General features: G+C 44.7%; 9 protein-coding genes across 9 annotated transcripts; 6 read left to right on the plus strand and 3 right to left on the minus strand.

The window, feature by feature from the left end:
• Positions 1 to 4258: 4258 nt before the first annotated feature.
• C8R40DRAFT_1173636 (uncharacterized protein) lies at positions 4259 to 5590 on the minus strand (the record flags this gene model as incomplete). The annotated part of the gene is made up of 2 exons (XM_046232051.1): positions 4259 to 4474; positions 4970 to 5590. 2 exons carry the CDS (start codon positions 5588 to 5590, stop codon positions 4259 to 4261), a joined length of 837 nt encoding a protein of 278 aa, XP_046083642.1.
• A 50-nt stretch (positions 5591 to 5640) lies between these two features.
• On the plus strand, positions 5641 to 8561 carry C8R40DRAFT_1071751 (uncharacterized protein; the record flags this gene model as incomplete). Its single annotated transcript, XM_046226375.1, has 9 exons — positions 5641 to 5655; positions 5892 to 5978; positions 6185 to 6539; positions 6632 to 6739; positions 7470 to 7559; positions 7619 to 7708; positions 7842 to 8121; positions 8178 to 8203; positions 8485 to 8561. 9 exons carry the CDS (start codon positions 5641 to 5643, stop codon positions 8559 to 8561), a joined length of 1128 nt encoding a protein of 375 aa, XP_046083643.1.
• Positions 8562 to 10263: 1702 nt separating this feature from the next.
• On the plus strand, positions 10264 to 12438 carry C8R40DRAFT_1117346 (beta-lactamase/transpeptidase-like protein). Its single transcript, XM_046228649.1, has 6 exons — positions 10264 to 10738; positions 10794 to 11277; positions 11331 to 11580; positions 11635 to 11980; positions 12034 to 12229; positions 12281 to 12438. Exons 1-5 carry the CDS (start codon positions 10290 to 10292, stop codon positions 12218 to 12220), a joined length of 1716 nt encoding a protein of 571 aa, XP_046083644.1. The 5' UTR covers positions 10264 to 10289; the 3' UTR covers positions 12221 to 12229; positions 12281 to 12438.
• A 1460-nt stretch (positions 12439 to 13898) lies between these two features.
• On the minus strand, positions 13899 to 15444 carry C8R40DRAFT_1151234 (uncharacterized protein; the record flags this gene model as incomplete). The annotated part of the gene is made up of 7 exons (XM_046229555.1): positions 13899 to 14114; positions 14165 to 14191; positions 14254 to 14481; positions 14540 to 14865; positions 14920 to 14998; positions 15056 to 15321; positions 15378 to 15444. 7 exons carry the CDS (start codon positions 15442 to 15444, stop codon positions 14106 to 14108), a joined length of 1002 nt encoding a protein of 333 aa, XP_046083645.1. The 3' UTR covers positions 13899 to 14105.
• Positions 15445 to 17972: 2528 nt separating this feature from the next.
• On the plus strand, positions 17973 to 18227 carry C8R40DRAFT_1173640 (uncharacterized protein; the record flags this gene model as incomplete). Its single annotated transcript, XM_046232052.1, has 2 exons — positions 17973 to 18057; positions 18109 to 18227. The coding sequence occupies 2 exons, from the start codon at positions 17973 to 17975 to the stop codon at positions 18225 to 18227; spliced, it is 204 nt and encodes a 67-aa protein (XP_046083646.1).
• Positions 18228 to 19959: 1732 nt separating this feature from the next.
• On the plus strand, positions 19960 to 20524 carry C8R40DRAFT_1162178 (uncharacterized protein; the record flags this gene model as incomplete). Its single annotated transcript, XM_046230219.1, has 2 exons — positions 19960 to 20023; positions 20082 to 20524. 2 exons carry the CDS (start codon positions 19960 to 19962, stop codon positions 20522 to 20524), a joined length of 507 nt encoding a protein of 168 aa, XP_046083647.1.
• Positions 20525 to 21620: 1096 nt separating this feature from the next.
• On the minus strand, positions 21621 to 22366 carry C8R40DRAFT_1022348 (uncharacterized protein; the record flags this gene model as incomplete). Its single annotated transcript, XM_046223026.1, has 3 exons — positions 21621 to 21688; positions 21751 to 22057; positions 22115 to 22366. Coding segments are annotated over 3 exons (627 nt in total), but the record flags the coding sequence as incomplete, so codon positions are not given.
• Positions 22367 to 22888: 522 nt separating this feature from the next.
• Positions 22889 to 23645, plus strand: C8R40DRAFT_1117350 (uncharacterized protein; the record flags this gene model as incomplete). The annotated part of the gene is made up of 2 exons (XM_046228650.1): positions 22889 to 23140; positions 23193 to 23645. The coding sequence occupies exons 1-2, from the start codon at positions 22960 to 22962 to the stop codon at positions 23642 to 23644; spliced, it is 633 nt and encodes a 210-aa protein (XP_046083649.1). The 5' UTR covers positions 22889 to 22959.
• Positions 23646 to 24044: 399 nt separating this feature from the next.
• On the plus strand, positions 24045 to 26107 carry C8R40DRAFT_1052230 (iron permease; the record flags this gene model as incomplete). The annotated part of the gene is made up of 10 exons (XM_046224750.1): positions 24045 to 24137; positions 24187 to 24418; positions 24479 to 24621; positions 24672 to 24720; positions 24775 to 24883; positions 24944 to 25153; positions 25208 to 25254; positions 25307 to 25575; positions 25637 to 25732; positions 25784 to 26107. The coding sequence occupies 10 exons, from the start codon at positions 24045 to 24047 to the stop codon at positions 26105 to 26107; spliced, it is 1572 nt and encodes a 523-aa protein (XP_046083650.1).
• Between the last annotated feature and the right edge of the window lie 566 nt (positions 26108 to 26673).

The following is a 26673-nucleotide window of genomic DNA, read 5'->3' on the forward strand; positions in this document are numbered from 1 at the left end:
CTTCAAGAGGGATCATTTGGGAATTCATTTATTCGTTTGTTTATTTGTTTATTGATTTGTTTATTTATTTATTTATTTATTTATTTATTTGGTGTGACTCTTAGAGGTTCAAAGATGGAGGGAGGGAGGGAGGGAGGAGGGGAGGGAGGAGGGAATGCAAATTCAAACAGAATGGATGCAACAGAACGGAATGAAAGCCAGAATGGAATGCAACAGAACGGAATGAAAGCCAGAATGGAATGCAACGGAATGCAAACAGAATGGAATGCAAACAAAAACCACAAACACCTCCCCTCAAAACACCTAACCCAACTCATAAAAACATGTGAACAATCGACTGTGTAAACTTGGACTTGGACTTGGACTTGGACCACCACTCTGTGAGCTTGGACTTGGACTTGGACTTGGACCACTCCGAGAGCTTGGACTTGGACTTGGACTTGGACGACCAATTGGCAATCTACGTAGGACGGAAGCGGGAGAGTCGGAATGCGGGCCCTCGAAGAGGGTTGAAGAGGGTTGAATAGTCTTGAAGAGGATTGAAGAGCATCAAAGAGCATCAAAGAGCATCGAAGAGCGTCAAAGAGGATTGAAGAGTGTCGAAGAGGGTTGAAGAGCGTCGAAGAGTGTCAAAGAGTCCTGGAAGATGAACAGAAGAGCCTTATGTGTGCGTCGAGTCTATTACTCAGCATCACCCACCCCCACCCCCACTGCTACCACCGCCCCCGCCGCTGCTTCTGCTACCGCTGTCTACTTATACTAAAACAGGTGCCTGTCTAGAATACGAAGACAAAGACGAAGTGAAGACAAAGACGACGACTCTGGGCCCTCTCACTCCCCAAGGGCGGTGATCTTGGGCCGTGGGGAGTTGATAGTTGATAGTTGATAGTTGATGAGGCCTTGAGGAGGGAGTGAGTGAATGAGTGAGTGCGATGGATAGAGCGAGAGAGGGAGAGGGACAGAGACAGAGGGGGAGGGAGATAGAGAAGAAGAAGAAAGAGAGAGAAGAAGAAAGAAAGAAAGAAAGACAGACCGAGAGGAAGAAAGAAACACACTCAACCACGCACCCAACACAAATCTCTCTCCTCCCCCCCCCCAAGCTTACGTACGTACGTTGCACGACCCCCGTTTGCTTGCACGACCTCCTGTTTTTTGCATGACCCCCCTCTTTTTGTACGATCCCCCCGTTTTTTGCTGCACCACGCCGTTTTTTGCACCACGCCGCCGTTCGTTGCACGACCCCCCCGTTCGTTGCACGACCTCCCGTTCGTTGCTGCACCGCGCCGCGCTGTGGCTGGGGGGTGATGGTATGAGATTGCGTCGTGTTGTGTTTGGAAGGAGAGGGGTTGGACCAGATGGATACCAGATGGAGGAGAGGGGTGGAGGGATAGGGTGGGAATGAAACACTGCAGGATCCTTATTCGATCCTTTATTCAATCTGCGAGGGAACCCACTCCCTCCTGAACCCTCCCGAGTGCTCTGCCTTTCATTCTTTCCTTCCTTCCTTGCTTCCTTCCTTGCTTCTCTCCCTCCGTAAATCTTCGTAAACCCTCCGTAATTCTCCGTAAATCTCCGTAATCCTCTGTAACCCTCCGTAGACCTCCGTAAACCCTCCGTAAACCCTCCACCTCCACCCCCGTCCCGGGAAAGCGGAGATATGTCCTGGAAGAAGGTTGGTGTGGATGTGTGGATGTGTGGAGGTGTGGTTTGGTGGAGTAAGTAAGAAGTAGGTTGGGAGGAGGGGAGGTGGAAGAGGGAGGAAGTAAGAGGGGAGGGAAGTGGAAGAGGGTAATCCACTCAACTAGACACTGTCCCCCACTTTCCCCCACCGTCCCCCCAGCAAACACCCATTCCATACCTACCTCCCTCCCTCCCTCCCTCCCTACCACCTTCCACCACCCTGCACCACCCTGCATCACCCTGAAGCACAGGTACACGAAACACGCACCACGCACCACGCACCACGCACCGCCCACAGGTTCACCCTGGATGTATGTTCATGTATCGAGATGAGGCATCGGGCCTGTATCGCTGCATCGCTGCATCGCTGGTACTGCGCCATTGCATTGTGAGTGTTGTGACTGGTGTTGGAGGGGGGTGAGAGGGGGAGGGGAGGGAGGGAGGGGAGGGAGAGAGGGGGGGGGAGGAGGAGGGGAGGGAGAGGGAGAGGGAGAGGGAGAGGGAGAGGGGAGGAGGAGGGAAGGGATGCATCGGGTGTGTGAAGGAGGTACAGGATAGGAATGGAACAGAACAAATAGCAAGCTAAACCCGAGTTAGGTGAATGAGAGGAGTCATACACTTCCTCTCGGGTTCCTCCCATCTCCCCATCCTCCCCATCTCCCCATCTCCTCCTCCTCATCATCCTCATCCTCCTCCTCCCCATCACACTCATCAACCCATCAACCCACCGAGTCCCGACTCCACCCACCCACCCCCTGACTCCGTTGTACATCCCCTGTTTATAGCCTGTTTCCAGGCTTTGATCGAGGATAGGGAGATGATGGTATGCGGTGGTTGGGTGGGTGGTATTGAAGATTGAGGGGAAGGGGGAAGGGATGGGTAGGGGGATTGGGGGATTGGATGGGAGTGGAGGGATGGGATGGGTGTTCTTTCAACCCATCCACCCATCCATCCATTCATCCAACCGGAACGGAATACTCAACGTACTCAACTACGAAACATATGCGCAGTGAAGCGAGGTATAAGGTGTGACCTGCCTCCGAGATAAGACCTAACCGGGACTCGGGACTCGTAACACAACCCACCTTCCCTCCCCCCTCCCTCCATCCCCCCTTCCTCCCTCCCACCTCCCACCCTCCCTTCCCACCTCCCTCCCTCCCTCCCTCCCTCCCTCCCTTCCTTCCCTCCCTTCCTTCCTTCCTTCCTTCCCCCCCACCTTCCTTCCAGGTTCCGGAGTCAGGTCCACACCTACCGCACCCAGACCCAGACCCCATCCCCTCCGAGTCCCTCGTAGTGCGCATCCTCTTGTCTCTCGTCTATCTTGTCTCTCGTCTATCTTGCTCCGTCTATCTTGTCTCTCATCTATCTTGCTCCGTCTATCTTGATGATGCCCGCCACCCGTGCATCCCGTGGAGCTTGATGAAGAGTGCTGTGTGGTTGAGGTGGTTTTGGGTGGTTGAGGTGGTTGCAGTGGTTTTGGTTCCCGGTAGTTCGGTGCGTTCGGTGCTCAGTGGTTTAGGTGGTTTACCTGGAGATACGCACGGGAGTATCCACGACGGACGGAACGAGGTGGTGGGGGTTGTTCCGAGTTCTGTGTTCCGTGTTTCGAGTTCCGTGTTTCGTGTTCCGTGTTTCGAGGTCTGTTCGAATCTGCTCGAGTCCACTGTTCTGTTCTGTTCTGTTCTTTTCCCACTGTTCCGTTTTCGACTGGAGTCCCTTGGAGTCTATCGAGGACACGGGAGGACAAGGGAGGGGACAGGGGAGGTGAAGAGGAGTTCAGGGGAGCGGAGCGGAGCAAAGGGGGGAGCGGAGGGAAGAAGGAGGGAAGGTCAGGGAAGGACAGGGTAGCAAAGGGGACACAAGGCAGGCCGAACCCGACTCCCGAGAAGTAGAGCGATGAAGAGGAGTTAGGGAAGCCGTTGAGTGAAACTGGACTGAAGACCTCAATGGGGGAGGAAGGACGGAGAGGACGTTGTTCTCTCCTTATGTAGTAGTAGATGAATTGTTTCGTCCTCCTAGGGGGAATCCCACAGCACGCCGCGTTGGACTGAGCCGGACTGCGCTACGCCGAGCCAGACTGTTTCTCCGTTGGTTGGTTGGTGGGTATCCACTGTTCCTCAGCCTTCCATCCTCCACCCCCCTCCTTCCATCCCCCACCTTCCACTCCTTCCATTCTCAGCCCTTCACCCCTTCCACCGATTCCGAGGGTCCACGAACCCCATATTCGATATTCAATATTTAGATATTCAGATACCGTTCCACGAATACCGTTCCATACATAGTCTCATAGTTTCATGTTTTGCAGTGTTCACAGCTACGCAGCTTCCCAGCGAGAACTCGACTCGGAGCTGGGAGGATGTATTGAGCGATGGAGTGGGGAATGGGGAGTGGGAAGGGGAAAAGGAGTGAGGTGAGGCCTTAGAGCAGAGGTAGGATGTAGTATTACCGCACCTCCAACAACTCCATCTCCATCTCCATCCCATCCCACCCCATCTCCATCCCATCCATCGCATGTGAAACTTCACATAATACATTGAGCGTATGGTACACTTACCGACTCTACCTCAGCGGAGACGACTCATTCGTGAAATGTTGGACCAGAGTTGGAGTCTGGAGTTACCTGAGTGCGAAGTGGAGGGGGTGTGTTGGGTGAGTGCGAAGTGGAGTGCGAAGTGGAGGGTGTGTGTTGAGTGATGAGTGTTGAGTGATGAGGGGGTGGGTGAGGGAGAAAGAGAAGGGCACTAGGTATGGTGTTTCTGAGTTTTGAGTAGACGAGGAGAATGGAGACGAGTTCCTGGGGTTATACATAGTATGTATTAGATAGATATATATATAGATAGAAAGAAAGAAAGGAGCAGATCCACCACATCGAACGACAGAGAACGTTGGACGCATGGTAGATAGGTGGATAGGTGGGTTTAAGAGAAGGTATCGAGAGGAACTCGAGGAACAGCGATAGCGATACAGTGGCGATACATACAATGATGAAGTAAGCGAAGTAACGGAGTAAGCGAAGTAGTAGGAGTAGTATGGATGGATGGATGTATGGATGGATGTATCTCAAACCGAAGTGACTCCGTTCGTACACAGATACACAGATACGAGACGAGACGACCGAGACAGACTTAGACGCACTACACTGTATCTAACGGGTTGATCTGTGATCAACACCCCCCTTCCTCCCCTCTCCTCGTCCCCCCTCCCCCCCTCTCCCCCCCTCCTCGTCCCCCTCCTCCCTTCCATTTCCCTCCTCCGTGAACACACACACACAAACGCCTCGTCACCGCACCCCACTCCACCCCACCGCTCCACTATCCAAGCCCCGTTCCCGCACCCCACCCCACCACAATGCAATGCAATGCGCGATGTGGGGTGTGGGATGTGGGATGTGGGATGTGTGATGTGAGGTGTGGGATGTGGGGTGTGGGATGTGGGATGTGGGATGTGGGATGTGGGATGTGGGATGTGTGATGTGGGGTGTGTATTGACTCTTGCTCCGATGAACTGAGGAACCGAGGGATAGAGGGATAGAGGGATAGATTCGGAATTTGGATGTGTGGGTTTTGTGCATTGGATATGTGCGTTGGATATGTGAGTGGGTGGGTTCGGTGGGTTCGAAGGGTAGGTTCGGTGGGTTCGGAGGAGTTGACGTTGAGGTGTTGACTTGGTCACCGTATTTGCGTATATGCATAAGTGACTGATACTGATGTCGATACTGGTATTCCCAGTGTGAAGTGTGAAATTTGAGTGATGCGAGTGATGGGAGATACTCGGAGATGGGAGGTAGGTTGGGTGGGGGATACTCAAAGATGGGAGGTAGGTAGGGTTGGGTTTGGGATCGGGATTGTGGAGACTCGGAGGAGCCAGTGGTGAACGGTGAACTCGGGGGGTTTTTTTGAATTTGAGTCATTGTTAAATATTGAATATCGAGTCATCGAATATTTGAATATCGAATATCGAATGCCCCCGCTGACTGTGAGTCGTGACTGAATGCCGCCGCACAAGACTCGGACAGCGTCTATGTCTATGTCTATGTCTATGTCTATGTATGTGTATGTGTATGTGTATGTGGGGTTCGTACTTGGTAAGGTGGTCACTGGTGGGAAGGTGGTAGTGGTGCAAGAGGGTGGTGGGAGTGGTCTGCTGGAGGTGGAGGGTGGTGATAGTGGTCTTCAAATTCGACTGCGATTACCATAATCAACAACTTACAGTGTAAAATCAACTTCCTCTTCAGAATCATTCACTTTTCCGATTCGTGGTTCGAAGTTAGGTCTATCGCGAATGCGAATGGTCTGCAGGTGTTTAGTATCTATTTGAAATCAGACGAACGAATGATGAACGAATGATGAACGGTTATGAACGGTTATGAACGGGGAATGAACGGGGAATGAAGGATTTTTTGACTTATTCAGGATTATTGGCGTATTGGCTTATTCGAGTTCGAGTTCGAGTTCGTTCCCCCGGGAGCAAGCATAAGCATAAGCATTGAATATTGGCGATTCAGAATACTGGAAGATCTGGAATATCGAATACTGAAATATCAAACACTGGAACATCAAAGGACCCCGCTCGCTTGCACTTGTTCTTTGTTCATCAACACTACACCACACCACACTGGCACACCACACCACGCCACACCACCGCGCAGAACTCTCCAGACTCCGAGTGTGAACAAGATCTCTCAAGATCTCTCAGGATCTCTCATTCATCGCTCTTTACACCAGAATCACTGAATCAGCACCGCGTGGAGGATGTTTGTGGTTTATTGGGGAATGGTGTTGGTGTTGGTGTTGGTGTTGGAATTGGTGTTGGTGTTGGTGTTGGTGTTGGTGTTGGTGTTGGTGTTGGTATTGGGACCGGTAAGAGAGATCGAGGACTTTGCAAATTGTTGAGCGCCTCTCGATGGGTGCGCTGATCGTTCCAGGTCAAGATTATAGACTCGTTTTTATAGACTCGTTTAATGGTGGGACAAGTGCACAAGAGGACGGAGAGGGGTTGGGCTATACTATTATTTCGAATGGGCGATTCATCGAGTGGCGACTGTTGGTGCAGGAGCTGGGTACGTTTGTGATTTTGATTTTCATCTTCATCTTCTTCTGATTCTTCCCAGTCTTCTTCATAGTCTGAGTCTTCTAAGTCTTTTCTCTCAACCCCCTCCCTTTCAACGTTCAACTCAACCCCGAAACTCCTCAACTCTACCTCCAGCAGTCTCTCACTGAGGCTATCGCCTACCCATTAATTCTCCATTCTCTTCCCGTGTCGACAACAACAACAACAACCCCAGCAACTTGAATCCACGTCCGACTCTTCGAATCTTCCAACACAATTCGTAATTCGCGACTCGATGCCCGGGTGGGAATTGGCCTTACACTTACACGTACACGTATACGGTATTACCCCCCAACCCGACGAACGACCGAACGACCGAAATAGATGGAATCCCCGAATGTACTGGCACTGATACCCCGACCGCACCAGTATCAGTACCCCAAACTTGAATTGCCCTGTACTCACACTTGAAGCGGATCCAAGGTATGAGCGGGGTTTATCATCTGCCACTGGAGGGTGTGGGTGTGAGTCACGGTGGGGGTGGGGGTGCTGGATGAAGAGAGGTTGGTTTGAGGTTTGAGGGCGTGAGGGGGAGGAGGAAGAGGAGGAGGAGGAGGAGGAGGAGGAGGAGGAGGTTTGAACCTAAAGGGTGGAGGAGGTTTGAACCTAAGGGCGGAGGAGGAGGAGGAAGAGGAGGAGTCTTGAAGCGTGGAAGAAGTGCTAGTAAAGATCCGGATCAGAAATAAACCCCGAAGGCGAAGTGGATTTGGATTTGGGAGGAGGTTTAATAGGCGTGACGAGAGGTTCAATAGGCGCGACGACACGGAGAGGTACGTTCCTCCTGTCCTTCGGTTGATTTCTGAGATATCAATGGTATTGATATTGAAAGGTTTAACGTTTAACTTTCTCTGGTGTGTGTGGTTCCGAAGAGGATTTAATCAACTTGGAGAGGTGCGAGACTCGAGTCGTATCGGAGTTGGTACGTCCTTCGTCTTCCTCGTTCGGAATATGTATGTAACTCAAACCTGACCTGACTGCTGATTGAATCACCGACACCCTTCCCTGAATCTCTACCACCTAGATATCAACCACACCCATCTCCAACGCTACAGCTGAAGCTTCGTTCGCCTCCTTGCTCTCACTCAGGCTGAACTTGAACGGTAACGATGGTCATCCTGATGTTTCTGGTAACAACACTCGGGTTCAAGCACGAGTCAGCGAACGATGGACTATCACCACGATCTCACTACAAGTACCGGGTAAATGGACTGCAAATAAAGAGTGCGGCGGGTTGGATGTTGGATGTTGGACGTTGGACGCTTCAAGTTCGCCTTCAACAGTCCATACTGAGTGGAAAGAACGAGTATACTTAAAATTTGTTGGTGAGAGGAGGTGAGTACCTGAGTTCTGAATGTTGAATATTAGTGACAGGGACCTCGTGCACACAGCATAAGGGAGCCACATGCTGTTGAAGGTTTTGCAGATGTGATGTATTCACACTTACTACGGCCAAGTCCAAGTCTCTCTTTGATTTACAATGACATCAAGAAGCTGGAGTGAGTCTAGAGAGGTGAGGGAGTTGGTTTAGTCTGAGGAAACCTGGAGGGCGGAACTCCTCTTGTAAGGCGGTCTAGCAAGTTATATACACCACACTGTCTACAGTCTTTGTTACTACATTTTCATAGCTCATTTCCAGCCAGTTGTCAACCATACCTTGATTGAGAATTCTACCTACCACTTTATTCTACTTATTAGTCTTACTGCTGCTCATGAAAGCTCTTGAGAATTTACTAGGCTCAACTGCACTTGAAGCAGAGCTCAGGCTGGACTAATTTGAGTTGCTGTGTTTATCACCATTGTCTCAGTTCTATACCTCAATTTAATCCCAGCCCTGGATGACCAAGTCAGGAGTCTAGGATTGTCATTTTTCTGCCTAGCACAGCTGGGAAAGTGACAGTTGATAGGTGCTTCCAAGTCGGGGTATACATGGTGTTCTTTGAGCTACTAGGAAGCATATGAACTTCACCTTGTACACTAAGTATTTCGCACATTTACATAGTACCCTGTGTAGTTACTAATTGCACCTACATGTATATAGGATGTATGGGTTTCCACTGCTTTGATACTGCTATGTAAAGTCCCAAGTTAACTTGAAGGAATAAACACAGAAAACATTCATTATGTATATCTTTCATGCCCAAATCCTGTATGTACTTCATCCTGTTGTCCATGTGAACTTGCTTCGAATCACGGAGACAAATATGTGGTCAATGAAATTCTCATTTGAATTTTGTGGGGACCGTTGCAGTACGGTTGCTTGGGAATAGCCGGTAGTTGAAAAGAAAACATCAAGAGGTACTAGAGCAAGGTACTCCTGAGGTAGGACATCTCCTGTTATATTATTACAGCCTCGATGACCTCAAAGAACACCTGCAGTTGATTTGTTAAAGGATAGTAGGTAGGGTCAATGACAAAGCATGGTGACTTTTCAAGCAACGGGAGGTTTGAACTTACAGAGAGCAAAAGTTCAAAAAAGAAAATCGAGAGGCTTATCTCCGCGTCGGAATGATTCTTCGTACGTCGCGGAATAATGCTGATACCGCCTGGTGATTGCAAGCAATATCAAGATTGATCCATGAGAGAAGATTGCTGTGAGAAGTCGCCCACAGAGTTGATGTAGTACTTACAATTGTGATTTCCAGCGCCCCATCGCGGCTCTGTATAGAATTTACGTATATGTTGCAGTATGGTCGTAGGATGCAGAGGGGATATATGCTGTGGGTCAAGAAAGATCATCAAACTCTCAGATGGCCGTTCATACTCTTTGCTGTGTGGTCAGTATGAATTTCGAAAAACATGTGTTGTGGGTCAAGATAGGTCAAGATAGATCATTGGATGATGGCCGTTGATATTGCCCGAAGATGTGAAAGATTCAACTACCATGAGAAAAATTTGCTGTTCAAAGTCACCCACAGAGTTGATGTAGTACAATAGTACGAGAAAGGAACATATTCTGTGGGTCAAAATAGATCATCAGACACTAGATGGCCGTTGAAAAGAGGGGACCAGGTGGCGACAACGTGGGATGTGATACCGAGGTGACCGTCGAACATCTGCATATTCCATGTACTTACCAATATGAATAGCACAGGAATTCGGTAGTTGTGGCGATAAGGAAGGAACGAAATGTTTTTGGTTTTAAATTTGCTTAAAGAGTAAGTAATTTATTGAAGTGACAGAGAAAAGATATGTAACATGAGGCTAATGCAGAAATCCACGTACCCCGGTCGATCAGTATGAGCAATTGGATGTAGGAAAGCAATAGCGGCGGACGCAGCTACATCAAATGTTACCGTATTGCCGTCCATTGGCAATTGCGGCCATCTTACACGAATGACAATCCAGTTGAGTGTAAGATGTAAGAATATAGCAAATACAAGGTACAGCTATTAAGTAACATAGGCTATGCGGCGCGGGATCAGGCTTGCATTTGTAAACCGAGAACACTGAAAATTGACGTAATCACGTGTTTGTCTGCAACTCTCTACACAACCACGACCATGTTGCCACTCAGGCAGTCTGTCTTTATCGTTCTCTTGGCGTTGCTTCTAGGAGCTTACTACAACGGAAACTTCATTAGTGAAAGTCCTCCCCAAAAACCTGATTCAAATGAATACGAACCAGAGCGCTTTCGCTGTCGTCCGTTCCTTCCGAAACTCTTCTCACCCAACACACCCATCGATCAGCATAACGAGATACAGCTTGCTTCACATCGTCTTCGCAGCTTCCTAGCGGATAGGTTCTCATCCGGGGATATAGACAGTCTCTCTGTTGCTGTTGTGACTCCCGGTGGCACTGTGTTTGAAGAGAATTATGGTATGAGACGTGGGAATGAGTCAAAAACTTCTCTTCCAACCGACAGTCATTCAGCATACCGGATCGCATCAGTCACGAAGCTGTTCACGGTACTGGAAGGTCACATTCTCGCACAGAAGCATATTATATCTTGGTATTACTCATATCATTTCTTCGGGATGCATCTTTACTGAATTTTACCCAATTAGGGATGACCCAGTCAACAAGTACTTGCCCAGGTTCATGTATCGCAATGATACCATCAGCAAACAACATCATGAAAATTCTCCTGTTACCCTTCTTCAGCTTGCCAGCCATGTGTCTGGCCTAGGAAGAGATTGGCCTCCTGGTGATGTAGCAAATTGGCCTAAGGATCTTGTAGGCGCAGGTCCCCCTCCCACTAATGGATTACCTTTCCCAAGTCATGAATCTCTTTACCAATCTATAGAAGAGAACTTTCTTGTCTCTCCCCAATTTTCATGGCCTGTGTACTCAAATACTGGTATAGGCTTATTGGGAATGGCACTTGTTGCTGCGAACCGCCAGGTAAATGGTCCCAAGGAGCCAAACCTTTTTTCAGAGCTGGTTCAACGTGATATATTTGATAAGATACACATGAATGACAGCCATTTTTTGGTGTCTGGGCAGAACAAAGATATGGTGGTAGTACCATCTTTAGCTCCAGAGGTTGCTGTAAGCATGTTCAATTTCTGCTATTTATAATCTGACACTAGTCATCTTCCAAGGATCAGGACTTTTTAGATGCCATGAATCCTGCAGCTGGACAATTTTCATCTTTGAGAGATTCTGCTATTTTTCTCAGAAGCCTCCTGAGCTCAGGAACCCAAGGTAGCCTCCTTTCCAAGACTACTTTCAACAACTGGATTCATTCTGCACATGCCTTTGAGGAGGATGACTGGACAGAAACTGGATTTGTCTGGGAAATCATCAAAGCACTTGACTCCAATAACAGGTTGAGGCGTATCTATTGGAAGCGTAAGTCATTGATTTTGTGGCATGTTACAAGAGAATGTAACTAACTATTACCAGTTGGAGCCATGGCTGGATACCACGCAGCTATTGCAATCCATCCTGGCACAATGTATGGAGTATCTGTGCTGCTTTCTGGTCATTATCCTGATGCAGGCAAAATTGCATATGATGTGTTTGAGGTTTTCCAGCCACACATTGATACTGTGCTTGCAGAGCTCGCAACCTCTCTGTATGTTGGGACTTGGGTCAATTCCGACAGTAATACCACTGTTGCTGTTGCCATTGACAAGGGCACATTATATGTGGACAAGCTTGTCCTAAATGGGACCAATATTTTCACTTATTTCAATCCCTTCTCAGACCGACTTGCACTGAGATCCACTGAACAATTGGATGAATTTCGGTAAAATACTTGATTCTTTTTTTTGATAAATGACTTATGAGGTTGAATATTAGAATTGATATCGGTATCCCATTTTACAATGGAAAACGTCATATGGGCTGTTATCCATATTGGGCTGGATTGGATCTATGGGGTCAGCGCAACCAGGCACCCCTCAATGTGATTTATTTTAGTGGTGATGCTCAATTCCGTACATTACATGTTCCGTCCACTGGGTCCACATTACAACGTGATATCTAAAGCGTTTTGGTATGACCGTCCTCTAGATATGGGGAATTGGCACTCACCATCTTGTCATAGCTTACTACATCCCTTGTAGCTTGAAATTCCATAGGACTTCTCACTTTTGTCGTATCTCTTGATTACTTTGTACTTATGTTCCATACTTAAGATACTCCCAGTTCAGTTTCGACGCATATCACGTGCTGGTCACAGCTGTGACCCCGCCAAAAATCTCAAGGTGCAACGAATTGGTCTTTCGAGTAGTTTTCATTTGAGTTATGCAAAAATTAAAACACGGGCACTGTTAACCTACTACTTAAAGACAATATCAGATTTTCTGAGATTTTATAGTGAAGAATTCAGAGATGAGATAACATTCTGGCAAGAGTGTCCAAACTAAGCGCCAAGTCCTTAATGGTCCTCGGTTCATATTTTTGTACATTGACTGCACTTTTCTCATCATCCCCAGCTGTAAATCATTCTCAAATGAGCAATGTTTTATTGTGAATAACCTGGGTGATCCATCCATTCTGAGAGTGGAATAACTTCAACAAACAAGATGCATACCATTGACAAGCCACAAAACTGTGCTGAAATGATGAGTATTTTGCTCTACAGGCATCTATGCACATCTCTTACTACAAGATACAATACAAAGTCCTCAAGTGCTGTTGTTCTTGACTTTTGAGTTTTTTCAAGAATGTTGAGATTCATCAAAAATGGTGAATTTTGTGATTTCACACACCATAAAGCGATAGGCTTTCTCAATTATGGATATAAGACTTAGATTTTCTGGGTAGGTCTACCTACAAGGGTACTCAACAGGGCCCGTGTTCTCAATAGACTGTATTGGGGCTGGGTGTTGAGATAAAAAGTGCTCAAGGATTGTCACTCTGAAAGTCACTGAAAAGCACATGACGTGCGTCGAAACTGAACTGGGAGTATCTTACTCTCAGTTTGAATTCACCTCCTCTCTCCATATCAGAAATTTGTGTCTTTTCCCTCGAAGTCAGTATACCAACCAACCTATGCTCTTATTCCGTGAATACTCACTCTTAGTGCCTTTGGATCTGACCATAATCATAGCTCAACTTTTCTGTTCTCATAGCTCCTTGAGACTGTTCAAGTATATGTTGTAGAGGTGTATGACCTGCATAATTGCCTATGCCTATCTATGCCTATAAGCAAGTATATGCAAAAGCTTAGCAGATAATGTCTAATTCAAAAAGATTGTTCTTGTAGCTAGATAATCCCCAGTTTCAAATAGCATCAAGAAATCACATATGGCCTGTTCTCCCAGGCATCAGTTGCATGACCCATGTTTTGCTGAGTATCACTCCTGGTCTCTCAACAATCTAATATAGTGATGGATTTTCTAATGGCTTGGGACATATATCTTTTGGTAAGCATCTGTAACACTTGTGGCTGAGGGCTGAAAGCTCTCTCTAGCATTGAAATTTCTCTCTGCTGCAGTCGGACCTTTAGATGAGTTTCTGGTTTTATTGTATAAAATACACAGTATGAAGTACAGACGCATCCTTTCCCTTGTACTCCCATTGATCATTTTTCAGGCTGAATTTACACTGACTTGAACAATTTTCTGATATATTTCTCCAGGTTGACAAAGGCCTTTAACTGTTCTGAGGTTTTCATTGAACATCAGTCTTATCAAGGACAAGTCTCTTCATTCATGCAGTCTCTACAGCGATGGTTCAAGCCTGAATGATGACAATGACTGTCAAAGTATTCCAACAACATAGAGACATCAATAAGTACACTGGGACAACAGCTTTTGGAGGGATGTTCATTATTTTGTCCACTTCTTTGATTATCCACCACTTGAACTGAAATCATAAATGAACATGACAGCTTTCCAAAAATACAAATCAGCTCCATGCTGACATCACACGTTCTGTAGAGGTTCAGGAACTGAGAGCAACAGGAAGACCCGATACTGCTTACTTCAATGGTTTTACTGGTGAGGACTTTCTGTAATGTCATCATGCGCCAAATTAGTACAAGGAGGATGATTAAGTGGGAAGATGACTCACTAAGGAATGAACAGAGTTATCATTGCTATGGGTTAGTCCTGAACCAGTGGCCTTAGGAGCAAAATGTACTGCTGTTGTAGAAGGGTTGAAAGAAGTTGAATCTATGCTGTTCCTGGTTCCAGCGGTCCGAAACCTGACAGGGTTTGTGATAGTGGCACCCGGAATTGAGTCTTTTGTATATGCTACCCCAAGGGCAACACGAAGAATGATCAGAGTAGGGGCAATGGACTTGAATAATCTTCGTGAGCAGGTTTTTCTTTTACCAAGGAAGGAAGTGAGGAGCTACCGTCATAGAACAGAACAGGGCATTGAAGACATAGAAAATTGGGTTGTTGCGAACAAAAAAAGCGATATAGAAGAGTCCAGATATTGAGTACAATGCAGCAGATTCTGCAAAAGTGGCAATGATTGGATTATAATGACTGCTACTTTCAACTTGGACATGCTTCAATGCATGTTGAGCCATAATTAAACGTCCCGCAATAAGGAGGGTCACAATGATGTTCAATGCAACTGAAATAGACCAGAATGCCGTTCCAAAATGTGTGACCGCACTAGCGCCAAATGATGTATTTGGTTGGGCACTTGCATAGAGGAGGACTATGCCAGTTCCTAAGTAGGCCTGGGTTATCTAACCAGAACTCCATATATTGTCCAGATACGCACCAATACTGCTCAAGTATATCAAAACTGGGAGTATGATAATGTGCCAGGAGCCACCCCAGATTATATATGCCCTGTAGATCTAAAAGAATCCTTTTTGGTTTGTGGAGGGTTATTCAAGTAAAACTGAGGCGCCTACGATGAGACTGTCTGCAAGCCAAATGTTCACAACGGATGCAGTGTCTTTTAAGATAGACAATGGAGAAGACAGAAGCCCAGCAAATTCCGATGGGTTTACCGTAGTTTCAACAAATTCGACCTCGCTCCATATTGCTGCCCCTATGAAGTAGATGGTGCTCACTACAAAAATAAGGATGTTGTAGATGAGCCAAGGCCACTTTTGATGCCTCTGAGTATGTTTCATCTGAAAATGAAGACATATTGCTGCAAGGACGAAGTAGCACCCTAATAATGGGATATATCCACAATATGATAACATATAGAGTTTTCAGAAGGCTCACCATAAGTCACACATCCCACAACCGCTGCAGCATAGCTCAAACGGCTTTGAGTCAAAGCACTAGACATGATTTGTGTAGGAAGCATGTACCTCAACAATTCATTTTAAACCCAGTCGATCTGCTGATTTGTCATCACAAACTAACGTCTGTTTTCAGCCAGTTGCTGTAGACCATTCAGTATAAGATACCAATTTCTCGCCATATGCCGTTGCCGCACAAAATGACGAAACCCATATGCATAAAATGGAAAGAATGAACCAGTTGACCATGCATGCACCCTGTGAAAATTCTCACAACCTGTCGGTGATATATGGTTCATGTGTCTTCATAAGTCAATTGTTTTCAGAGGAATCATGTTTATCTTGACATCACAAATCATTGGTGATGTATCATCTTCATTGCTCATCAAAATCTTGATGGACATCGAAAATCAAGTCTCAGATTGCTAGGCATTTAGAAAAAGATTATCTAGAACTTGCAATAATTAAACCCGGAAAAGTAAAATGGCACAGCACTTGAAAATATCTCAATGGAGATAATGAAAATATCTCAATGGAGATAATGCCCCATATTTTCGAATGATTGCCTAGAATCATATCTACAACATATTCATGATCAGTCAAATTGATGTTCTACATGTTAGACTGTTCACTTGGTGTTCAAATTCTATGCACAGCGGGAAGAGATTACAGGGTACAGGCTGAAAGTTGATCAGCCACTTGATAATGTTCATTACAGCAATACTGATATGTGAAGATGGGCCATCACGCTGCACTTGTGGTAAAGATAAATCATCATAGTAGTTGAGGAAGTAGTAGGTTTGGATGGTATCCAAATCCAAGTTACAAGGGGTAGAGAGTAGCAAGAAGCGTAGCACTCAAAATATGAATGAACCCAATCAGCTGAATGTATTACTAAAACAACTCAATATCAAATACATGGATAAAGTAATTGGGGGGTAAGCCTGCAAGATCGCAATAATAGAAGCCAGCGGCTGCTATAGTTTTCGACGCAAATGTGTTGGATAAAATTGTGACATTATTCAGTTGTCAGAGGGCTACTTCTTTTAGATTCATATAGACATATAGTTTACGTCATCAAGAGATAGATGAACTACGAGAAGTGAGGTTCATGAAAGTGGATATATTGTAGAAAACAGCATAATATCAATACATTCAGGACAACTGGAGAATTCGGAGATGTCCCCTGCATTTAGACCTGAAACCATCTACAAAAAACATTTGTTCCTATTGTAGAGTTGGTACCGTATCAAATTCACGTCTGCCCTCTTTTTGCAACATTGTTAGCGAGATAAGAGACTACAAAACATCTTTCCAGCCAGCGCTGTTCTAATTATTGGTAGAATTATCACTGCCACACTCCAGCTGGTCCAAAGGTTCAGTATAAAAATCGCATATTTTATATTTTTCCCCTCTGTGATTCCTATCTTGAGCTCCGATTCGGCCTTGGCTCTTAATGCTGCACCTTTTGACAGTGATTGGAAATTGTCAGTCATTATGTATACTGGATCGCATCACTGTTGATCTCGTGTTATCTCCATGAGGAACGTGGTGCCTCATATGAGATGATTGCTTCTCCCTCATGTCAAGAACATCTGTTCTTGGTGGGCCATCGAAGACTATGAATACAAGTCCTTTGTTCACACCAATGCTGCGGGCTTAATAGACCATAAACATTCGGCAACTCCCGTACATTGGGTAGCTATTTTCAAACAATCAATTTCAGAATCAATTCACACCTTACACCCTCAATGACTTTATGACGTTGGTGTCCTGATATCTTTGGTAATGACATATGATGACAACAAGTGAGAATTCTCTCCTTGAAGGAGATATCATGAAGTCCCATGGTCAGCTGTCAAAAATATCGATCAAGGTGGCAGCTTGAACTGACACTTTCCTTGAATGTGAGAATTACAAACATCTGCAAAACCTGTATGTTCAACTAATTGTTCAAGAGCAGCCGAGAGCACTTCCCAGCAGCCAAGGCACCCAAAGTTGGAAGCATTGCTCCCAGTGATTTGGGTGCTGGAGAGTGCTTTCCAGCTGATACCCTTGCTTTAGCAAACATACAATTCTTGAAACATGACCTTTGTATATGATATGGGAGTGTATGTTGGGGTAAATTTCCATTGAAAATCACCCATCCGAGTTAAGACCTTAGCAAAGATTCTAATCTCTCAAAACTGGCTAGGCGGTGACAATTACTTACAGCCAACCACACATCTCAGAGTGTGGTTTGGAAGATTGGAGTGTTCCCATGTTTTTTAACTCAAAATCACAGAAAATTAAGCTTGCAAAATCAGTTCTAGTCTACTCCATGAATTTCGGCTTGAAGTGACTATTAACAGAGGCAAGATATGGAGTATGGTGTGGAGTCAGCCCAAAAATACCGCATAATTGGAAGGTCTGATGGAGAAAACACGTTTTGATCAACATCAAGCCCATTTGGAAGGTTGAGGAACCAATTTCCTCTACCGTATACTGGGTTCCCGAGTGAATAACAATCTATATAAGGGCCCTTAAACAATCGAGCTCTATTCCTTTACCCCCATTGACAACTACACCTCATACAATGCAAACCACTATCCGTTGTGTTTTCTTGGTGGTTTTTACTTTGATGATATCTGTGTCAGCAATTCCGGTATCTGGTGGTGATGGTAGATATTTTCATAAATGATCCACTAAGGAGTAACTCAACATCACTGTAGTCCACAATGCATTCGTTGCGGATGATAGTCCGGAGTCCGATGGATTTGCTGAAGATGGCGTAGGCTGGTTCGTTGCTATTCCAGCTCTAATGGAACTTGAGCCTGAGGATTGGCAATGAGAGTAGTGAAACACACTGTTGATTGTGATTATATTTGACATTTTACTTTCCTCCCCTAACTGACAGTGTCTTACAGAGGTAGTTGGTCATTTATCACCTTGCTTGCCAAAGTTTCCCCCCTGGATTGATTCATGTATTTCATAAGAAAAATATGCCCCGACATAGTTATTTTATCTTTCTGACTTGCCCACTCTTTGAGCTCTTCTCCATTCTTGAATGACTTCCTCGAACCTATATAATTAATTTCCTAAAGAATCATTTCAAGTGTCGTAATCCAACAAGGCCAGGCTTAGCCTAGCTGATGTTGGTCACTGCTCATTGACTTCATCCATCAGGTTTATATAACAGTCAAAAATAATACAACAAGTAATTGCTATTACTGTTGGTATTATAATTATCTGCAAATCCTGTATGTTCACCAGAGCAAAAGTACTAGCTGAAGGGCACCTTTCAGTGCCCAAAGCACTGAGAGTAGCTCTGGCTGCTAGGAAGCACTCTCAGCCCTTTGGATAATTAGCCAAAAATATAGTTTTTACAGATGATTTGGTCCCTCAAGAAGTTGTCAGTACTACTATGTGGTTTGTATAGAGGTAGACTTGAATCAGACGGTAATATACATCATAATACCACTACAAGTGCCACTCAATTTGTGTGCGAAAGTGCATCTGCAAAACATGTATACTCGCCAGAGCAAGGATACTAGCTGGAGAGCGCTTTCCAGCGACGAAAGCACCCAAAGCAAAAATCAAAGCCTGCTCTGGGTGCTTTCACTGCTGGGAAGTGCTCCCAAGTGCTCTGAGCTGCTTTCGGCTATTTAGCCGAACATACAGGTTTTGCAGATGTGTTCCAAAACATTGCCAACATCTCGTTGTTGGTGTTTACAATCGTGCCTCATGATATGGAAATTCAAAAGCTGACCAGTAGACAACCTGTATATATTCTGGAACAAATATACAGCCCAGAGTGCACCTTGGACAAAACCTTTGTTCAATATCCTAAGCAAATATGTACGCATCATTGTCTATAGCTGTTGGGTTTAGTTGAGACTTCCAGAACCCGTGCCAGAGGGTCCTTTGCAAATTAAGTCATTATTGCATCTGTACAACCTGTATCTTCGGCTAAATAGCCGAAAGCAGTACAAAGTGCTTTCCAGCAGTGAATGCACCCAGAGCAGGCTTTGATTTTGGCTCTGGGTGCTTTTGTTGCTGGAGAGTGCTCTTTCCAGCCAGTATCCTTGCTCTAGCGAGTATACAGGTTTTTCAGATGAGTGCTCTGGTAAAAAAACCTGTAGCCGACCGAGATCATTCTGGAACAATATGCTAAGGCTTATGCTGAGTTAACTTGAGAATTTCATAATAATTTCATATTTGCCACAAAATTATGGCTTCATCCCCGTAGTGATCCTTACGCAAAGTTTTGCTGCATTGTTTGAATTTTCCCTTGAGATGATCATGGAGTCTCTGGCAGTTCGAATTTGATGTTGGGCGTCACTGAATTACATATATCAATACAGCATGTATCGCTCTGATACTTGTTTACACTTTCTGATGATATATTCTGATGACAGCAGAGTGCACCCTGTTCAACATATATGCTCCATCATATAAGACGTCCGATTTTCCTTGGCTCAACCCAAATCTCAGTCATGCAACATTGTTTCCCTCGATTTCTCTCGCTAGCTAAGCTTGCCCTTGCAATAACCAGTTTATTACTGCTTGCTATCAATGTACACATGTTTCTCCAGCTACTGCAAGTGCCAAGTGTAGCCGATAGTGGAAAATATCTGGACCAATATAGTACGTCAATAATTGATAAGAAAATGTCAGAATACTTCTGACTCGAGTTATCATCAAGGCTTTATTGATGATGATTTTCCAGAATATTACCCCTTGGTACTCAAAAAAGTGATGTTCACTCCGGAAAATACAGTTCACTATCAGGTTTATTCAAACAATTCCACTCCGGAGTGGCAATCTATTTTCCCAAGCGGAGGAGGATTTCTCCAATTAGGGAATGATGGACAAAGAGTCATGGGGCTCTCAATGTTCCACCAACTCCACTGCTTGGCACGCATTCGCATTGCAATGAAAACAAATCACCAAACTCCCCATGTGCATCATTGCTTCAACTATATCAGACAGATGATATTATGTGATGCAAACCCAGCAATTGAGCCAGTTATTCCCATTTTGGGAATGAAGAGTGTGAATGCAGAGGTTCCCCATATCTGTAATGACTGGTCTCAAGTGTATCATATGGCTACAAACAACTATGAAAGTAGTACAGGGATTCAATAATTACAATGTAGCTCCTAAATCTGCACGAGCGTCAGTAAAGTGATGTTTTTTCAATACAAATAAGTTCCTGAATGTCACCTTATAAGTAACTTGGAATTTACCTTAAGGGTCATGCTACAAAGAAGGCAAGTAGTGAATGATGAAATTTCCTTACTGCATCAGTTTTTTCTTAGTGCCAGCATCATCTGATACACTGCCTTTGTCTGCGATGTGAGAGATTTTCCCAAGGAACCCAAAGATTCCTGAATGTTCCACGCTGACAGCCATTGAATTTTCACCTCTCAACTACAGGTATTTGAACCTGGCTCCAAGACTTCTGATACAAAACTTAATGAAGTAAATGCCGAACAGCATGCCAATAAGAGCAAAATGACGAGAACACCAATTTAGTCCAGTCCCTGGATGAAAGACAGCACATGTGGAAGTGGGCTGGCATTGTGTTTTGCATGTGGCATATATGAGTCCTCATTGGAATTCAGCGGTACCAGTATAATATACATTTTCTCAGTAGCACAGTCAAATTTCCAATACTATGGGCATGTGTTTTCTAAACAGTTTGAACTGCGTTTATTGAAACTTCACGCCCTTTGTCAACCGGTTTTGATCTAAAATTTCAAGATATCAGCCGCTGTCCGGCTATTGTTCTGCAAATAATCCTAATTATAGTCTATGAACACTTCACATCAATCTTCTTCGATTCGGCTGAACTTCACACCTGTCTCAACTTGTTTTAGTCCGAAATTTCGAGATATGAGCTGCTGTCCAGCTTTCATTCTGCAAATGATTCCTATCGGAAGTCATAGTTTATGAACACTGCCCATGTCCCTAATATTGTTAGATTAGGCTGCATAGATGGACATGGTCTATTAGACCATGTCTTGACCATACTAATTGTACATAATAATACATGCTCAGCCTAAAATTTAACAGCAGTGGACACACAAATACTAAAGACCGCTTTTCAGCTCATCCTTGTCATTTTTGGGGGCAGAAATGAAAGCACGAAACTTCACAATAATAATGCAACCCCAGATGCTAGTTGGCTAGGCGTCAGGCTGCCTGCAAACCTCCATATTATATTATTCATCTATACACTGATGCATTCCGTTGATTCATACTGGTTCATTTGAAATCCACTCTTGTTCAGTGATGCTGCAGAGGCAGCTGCACCAAGATAAATGAATGTGAATATGACGATATTGATCAGACAGGGTCCACCGACTTACTCATTGCTGTAACTCCTTCAAGCGGAAATCCAATTATACAATCTGGATGCGGGCACTTCCACTCGAAAAAGAGGAGTGTATGGGAGGGACAATAAAATGGAGGTGTAGCAGTGATTGCCCCAGGTGAAGTCAGCAAACTCCCGAGAAAGGTCCTATGTGTCGACTTGAATCTTGGGCCATCGAGAAGGTAGAGATCTACTAAATGCACATTGGAGTCGGTAAAACCATCTCGAGGAAGAAACTGTGCTGAAATAGTGCAGTTCTCCAGGCCATAGTCTGCAACATATATCTCGACGTAAGAGTCTACCTTCAATTCATTATTAAGCGAATCTATTCATAGTGAAAGAAATTTGATATTGCTTACTGACGCCCCAAAGGTTAGGAAAGATTTATCATCTGGAGCGTGAATTTTTGTGAGGGCAGCGGGCTCATCCAATGAGTAAGTCCAAAAAGATCGGGGAAATGTCACTCGTCTGCGGCAATGGAGCGCATTAGATGGAACACGTTCCAAGCCGATATATACATTTGGACTTTGAACTTCATCTAACAACATAGAGTGAGAGGAGATTGTGTAGGATAAAAAAGTGAGGTTTATGGAAGATATCACAAATGTCACAATGGACAAAATGGTGAATATGATGAATCCACGCTGGTGCCGTTGAGTTTGGCTATTCCCCGCATTGGTTGCAAATATATCATAACTGACATGACTTGTATCTGGGTCTTGTGTCGCTAATGGGATGTACTGGGGCATTCTGGAATATACAATGTACACAAGGTTACAATAATCTCATTTTAAATAGCCATTGCTATTTTGGTATTCAAATTTCATCTACTTAAAGGGGAATTCCTCATGTATTGAGCAGCTAAATCTGGTAATGGATGATGACTATATCAACGGAATGAAACTGGAGTATACACCAACACAAAGGCTGTACTATGACTGAATTCTGCAGCAGATATAACTCCATCAATCTTGCAATCTGTGCAAGAAAAGGCTGTACATCTTGTGCCAGAGTGTTGCGGCAAATAAAAGATCATCACTAAACTGTCAAATACACTCCATTAACATGCTTGATGAAAAAATTTCTCAGGCTTATATTAGAAATGAATATCTATATCCAAAATGGCCAGCGCACAGAGCACATGGTATTTGAACTTATCCTGTAACAAGTTCAAACTGGGACCCTATTTAGAGTGCTGTAATTAATGTACAGCAAACACGTCTGGAGGAGTATGCTCTTTCCTGGTTCCTGTCATTTCACAAGTGCTGCGACAAGATGGTCGCTCTTGGGATATAGTGTCCTGGTAGTATCAATTATTGTCAATGGGGCTGTCTTTCAGCACTTCTATACCAGGAACATTAGCCCTAGGACCGTGGAAACATACAGTCAGTGATTCATGTCTCAGTTCAACCCCAGTTACTCATACATTCTTTTCAGCATTTGTTGAATTTGACTTTCCATTGAGCGTCATTCCAATCGAAAACTACCCTTACAATTCTCGCCTGCTGGTTGAGGACACCGTGAGGTACCAGTTGAATTCTACAGAGGAATGGCGCTCTATGTTTCCAGAGAGTGGTGGATTTGTTCGTCTAGGTTCACAACATCGCTTGTTTGGTGTCTCAATGTTTCACCAGCTCCACTGCCTGGACAAGTTGAGACAATCTGTTTTGGCGGTGCCTTCTACTCAGTGGGAGCGATGGCATACACAACACTGCTTAAATTACTTGCGCCAAATGATACTCTGTGCTTCCTCAATGCGCTTAGAGGATGTAAAGAATGGTGAAAAGGTGAATGGACTGGGATTGGAACATAAATGCCGTGATTGGAGTGTTTTGTATAATTATGCAGCAGAAAATTTCAAGGATTGGCCTGCAGATGTTTATCCGTAACCAGCCCATATGGGTCTTACGGCCTGGAAAACTGGATTGATTTCATAGTATTGATTGTATGTACCAGGTCACTTGATTACAATAGATTGCTGTTTGCATACATCCGAGGTGGAAAATAGCTTCACCCCAGACATATGGCACTTGGCACCAGTTGTTCCCAACTATCCATCATGCCGGGTCGTGTCAAGGGAGAAGTCAACCGGCGTCGGGAGAAGCCCAGATATCAAGTCTCCGATCACGACGGGGATTACATTGACATATATTTTTATCCACTTTTGTGGCTTGTGTGATATGGTCTAGACAGCATTTAAGGCCCCGCGAATCCCCTTCTTGCAGCTCATTGATCCCTTTCTTGTAAGTATATACCATGGAACATTCTCATCCTGTGGCTGTTCCGGCAATGGGAATTTCAGAGCATCCTGTAAAGGATACCTCTTTCTGGCTCACAATGTTGGCCATTATGCTGGCTACATTCCTGGCCGCTCTTGACACAGTAAGGCATGAAAACTTTCAAAGTTGAACTAATGAACTGACTTATGCAGAGTGCTGTCTCAACAGCACTTCCAACAATCATCAATGACTTTGGTGGCGGCGAGTTTGTATGGATTGGATCTGCATACACGCTTGCAGGCACTTCATTTCTTCCACTTTCTGGACATTTAGCAAACATTTTTGGGCGGAAAATGGTACTGTTGATGTCTCTCTTCCTTTTTTCACTGGGGAGTGCACTCAGTGGTGCTGCTCAAAATTTGAATATGCTGATTGGAGGTCGTAGTAAGCTGTCTTCATTATTGAATTTCTACTTGGACAATTCTCATAGATTGATGTTATCAGCGGTTCAAGGCATCGGGGCAGGTGGAATCTTGTCTCTTACGGAGATCATTCTTGCAGATCTGGTTCCCCTGAGGAATCGTGGTGTGTATCAAGGGATGATTGGCATTGTATGGTCTATTGCATCGGTCATTGGTCCTGTTGTAGTATGTTCTATTTAAGAAGCATAACTCCTTGGCCTAATAGTGCATCAAAGGGTGGATCTTTTGCTCAGAGGAAGGATTGGACATGGAGAGGGTTATTCTGTGAGTGTATTCCTAACACTTTCATCTTAATTTACTGATGTGGGCACCACTCAGATTTGAATTTACCGCTTACTGGGATATCAGCTTTGCTCTGCATCTTCTTTCTCCATCTTAAAGCACCAAAATCCTCAATCCCAGACAAGATTGCAAAGATTGATTGGATGTACGTCTCAATTAAGTTTTATGCACAAGGTCTTTCCCTCATCCGGTTTTAATGAAACAGAGGTAATATTATTATTATTGGCAGCTGCACCTCTTTTCTTCTGGGTCTAACCTGGGGCGGTGTTCATTTTACCTGGTCTTCCGTGGCTGTTGTGGTCCCAATTGTCCTTGGTGGTTTGGGAATGATTGCTTTCCTGATATATGAATCTCTGATTCCTACTGAACCTATGGTCCCTTGGGTAATACTGAGTAATCAAACAACAGTCAGCGGGTACCAACTGTTCACTCTATGCTTCTTCAATGCACTAAATTAGCTTCCCCATAGATACCTTGGAACTGCATTACAAGGATTGGTGATTTCTGCTGCACTTTGTAAGCACAATATCTTGGCATTGACTATGATGGGGACATCAATGTCTATTAGTCTATCTTCCAGTGTATTTCCAGGCCTGTAAAGATGCATCCCCTTTGCATAGTGGCATAAACATGCTACCATACAGTTTTTCAATTGCTCCATTTGCAATTGTTGCTGGTGCAACTGCAACAGCCATGAACATATATCAACCTCAGAATATCATTGCGTGGTGTTTTGTGATCATTGGCATGGGTCTTCAAACAACATTGACTGAAAACAGTGCAGTGCATGAATGGGTCGGCTTTCAGATAGTTGCGGGAATTGGTTTTGGCCTTCTGGTGGGCATTTTAAATGAATTCAATAAACACTTCATGTTGAGAAATTGGATTTTTCATGCAGTTCACTGCAACTACTTTCCCTATTTTAGCTCCCTTACCGGTAGAACACAATGCAAGTGCTCTAGCATTTTTCATTTTTGTTCGTTCACTATTTCAGGTATGCATCTGAGTATGACAGTGTCTTTGTTCTTAGGCGTTTTTTCCACAGGCATGGGGTGTCACAATTGGTGCTGCAGTTCTGCAAAATGAGTTGCAGTCCCAGCTTCCTTCCACATTTTTGGCTAGCTTGGACCAAGGAGTGGAGCTTGCTTATGCAATAATACCTCAAGTCCCCTTTCTTGATCAGCCTTTGAAAGATGAGGTCCGTTCTGCATTTGCAAAGTCATTGATTGCACTATGGCAGACAATGACTGGGATTGCTGGACTTGGACTACTTAGCAGTCTGATTATGAAGGCATTGCCTCTTCAACAAACAACTGACGAGAATTGGGGACTTCATGAAACTGTTGAAGGGAATATTCAGAAGGATTAGTACTCTGACATGCTTTGCCCATTTCCACAACCCTGTCAAACAGATTCTTGAGCCCCCTATCTCTCCACAGACTTCCTCAGTACCTCCCTTCCTTCACTACCCACCTACTACCGAGGACCTGCTCAAACCCACCTCCAAAGCTCCATAGATCCCAAGCACCATGTTTCCAACTCCCTAGTATAGAGGGAACACCACCACCAGATCTCAGTCCCTGTCACACCTACTGATTGTATACCTCCAAATGTCCCCTTGTCCACTTCCCATACCTATATAAGCCCCATAGTGCTCAGTTGCTCAGCTTGGATTTTAAACACACCCTTTACATGTGCCCAGTCTATGTTCTTTTGTACCTGGTAGCCATATGGATTCCCTTTGTCTCAGTCTCCCCATGTCTCTACTTGAATGTACACTTTCACTCCATGTCTAAGCATCCAGAGTGAGTCTAGGACCTCCCCTGACATGTACTGAAGCTCCCCAATATTCTACTATATTCTCAAGCTACTACCTTCAACTCTCTGTAAGGCCTGGGTTGGAGTAGGTCTTTGAAGTAGTTGGTATGTAGTAGG

The sequence above is a fragment of the Lentinula edodes genome (genome assembly GCF_021015755.1).
Source record: "Lentinula edodes strain Le(Bin) 0899 ss11 chromosome Unknown C8R40scaffold_31, whole genome shotgun sequence".
NCBI classification, from domain to species: Eukaryota; Fungi; Basidiomycota; class Agaricomycetes; order Agaricales; family Omphalotaceae; genus Lentinula; species Lentinula edodes.

Excerpts from the sequence above, each read along its gene's own strand:
- C8R40DRAFT_1117346 (XM_046228649.1), top strand. The coding sequence starts at position 10,290 with ATGTTGCCACTCAGGCAGTCTGTCTTTATCGTTCTCTTGGCGTTGCTT. Across the intron at positions 11,278-11,330 it reads CTTTAGCTCCAGAGGTTGCT|GATCAGGACTTTTTAGATGC; the intron begins GTAAGCATGTTC and ends TCATCTTCCAAG. Across the intron at positions 11,581-11,634 it reads GAGGCGTATCTATTGGAAGC|TTGGAGCCATGGCTGGATAC; the intron begins GTAAGTCATTGA and ends AACTATTACCAG.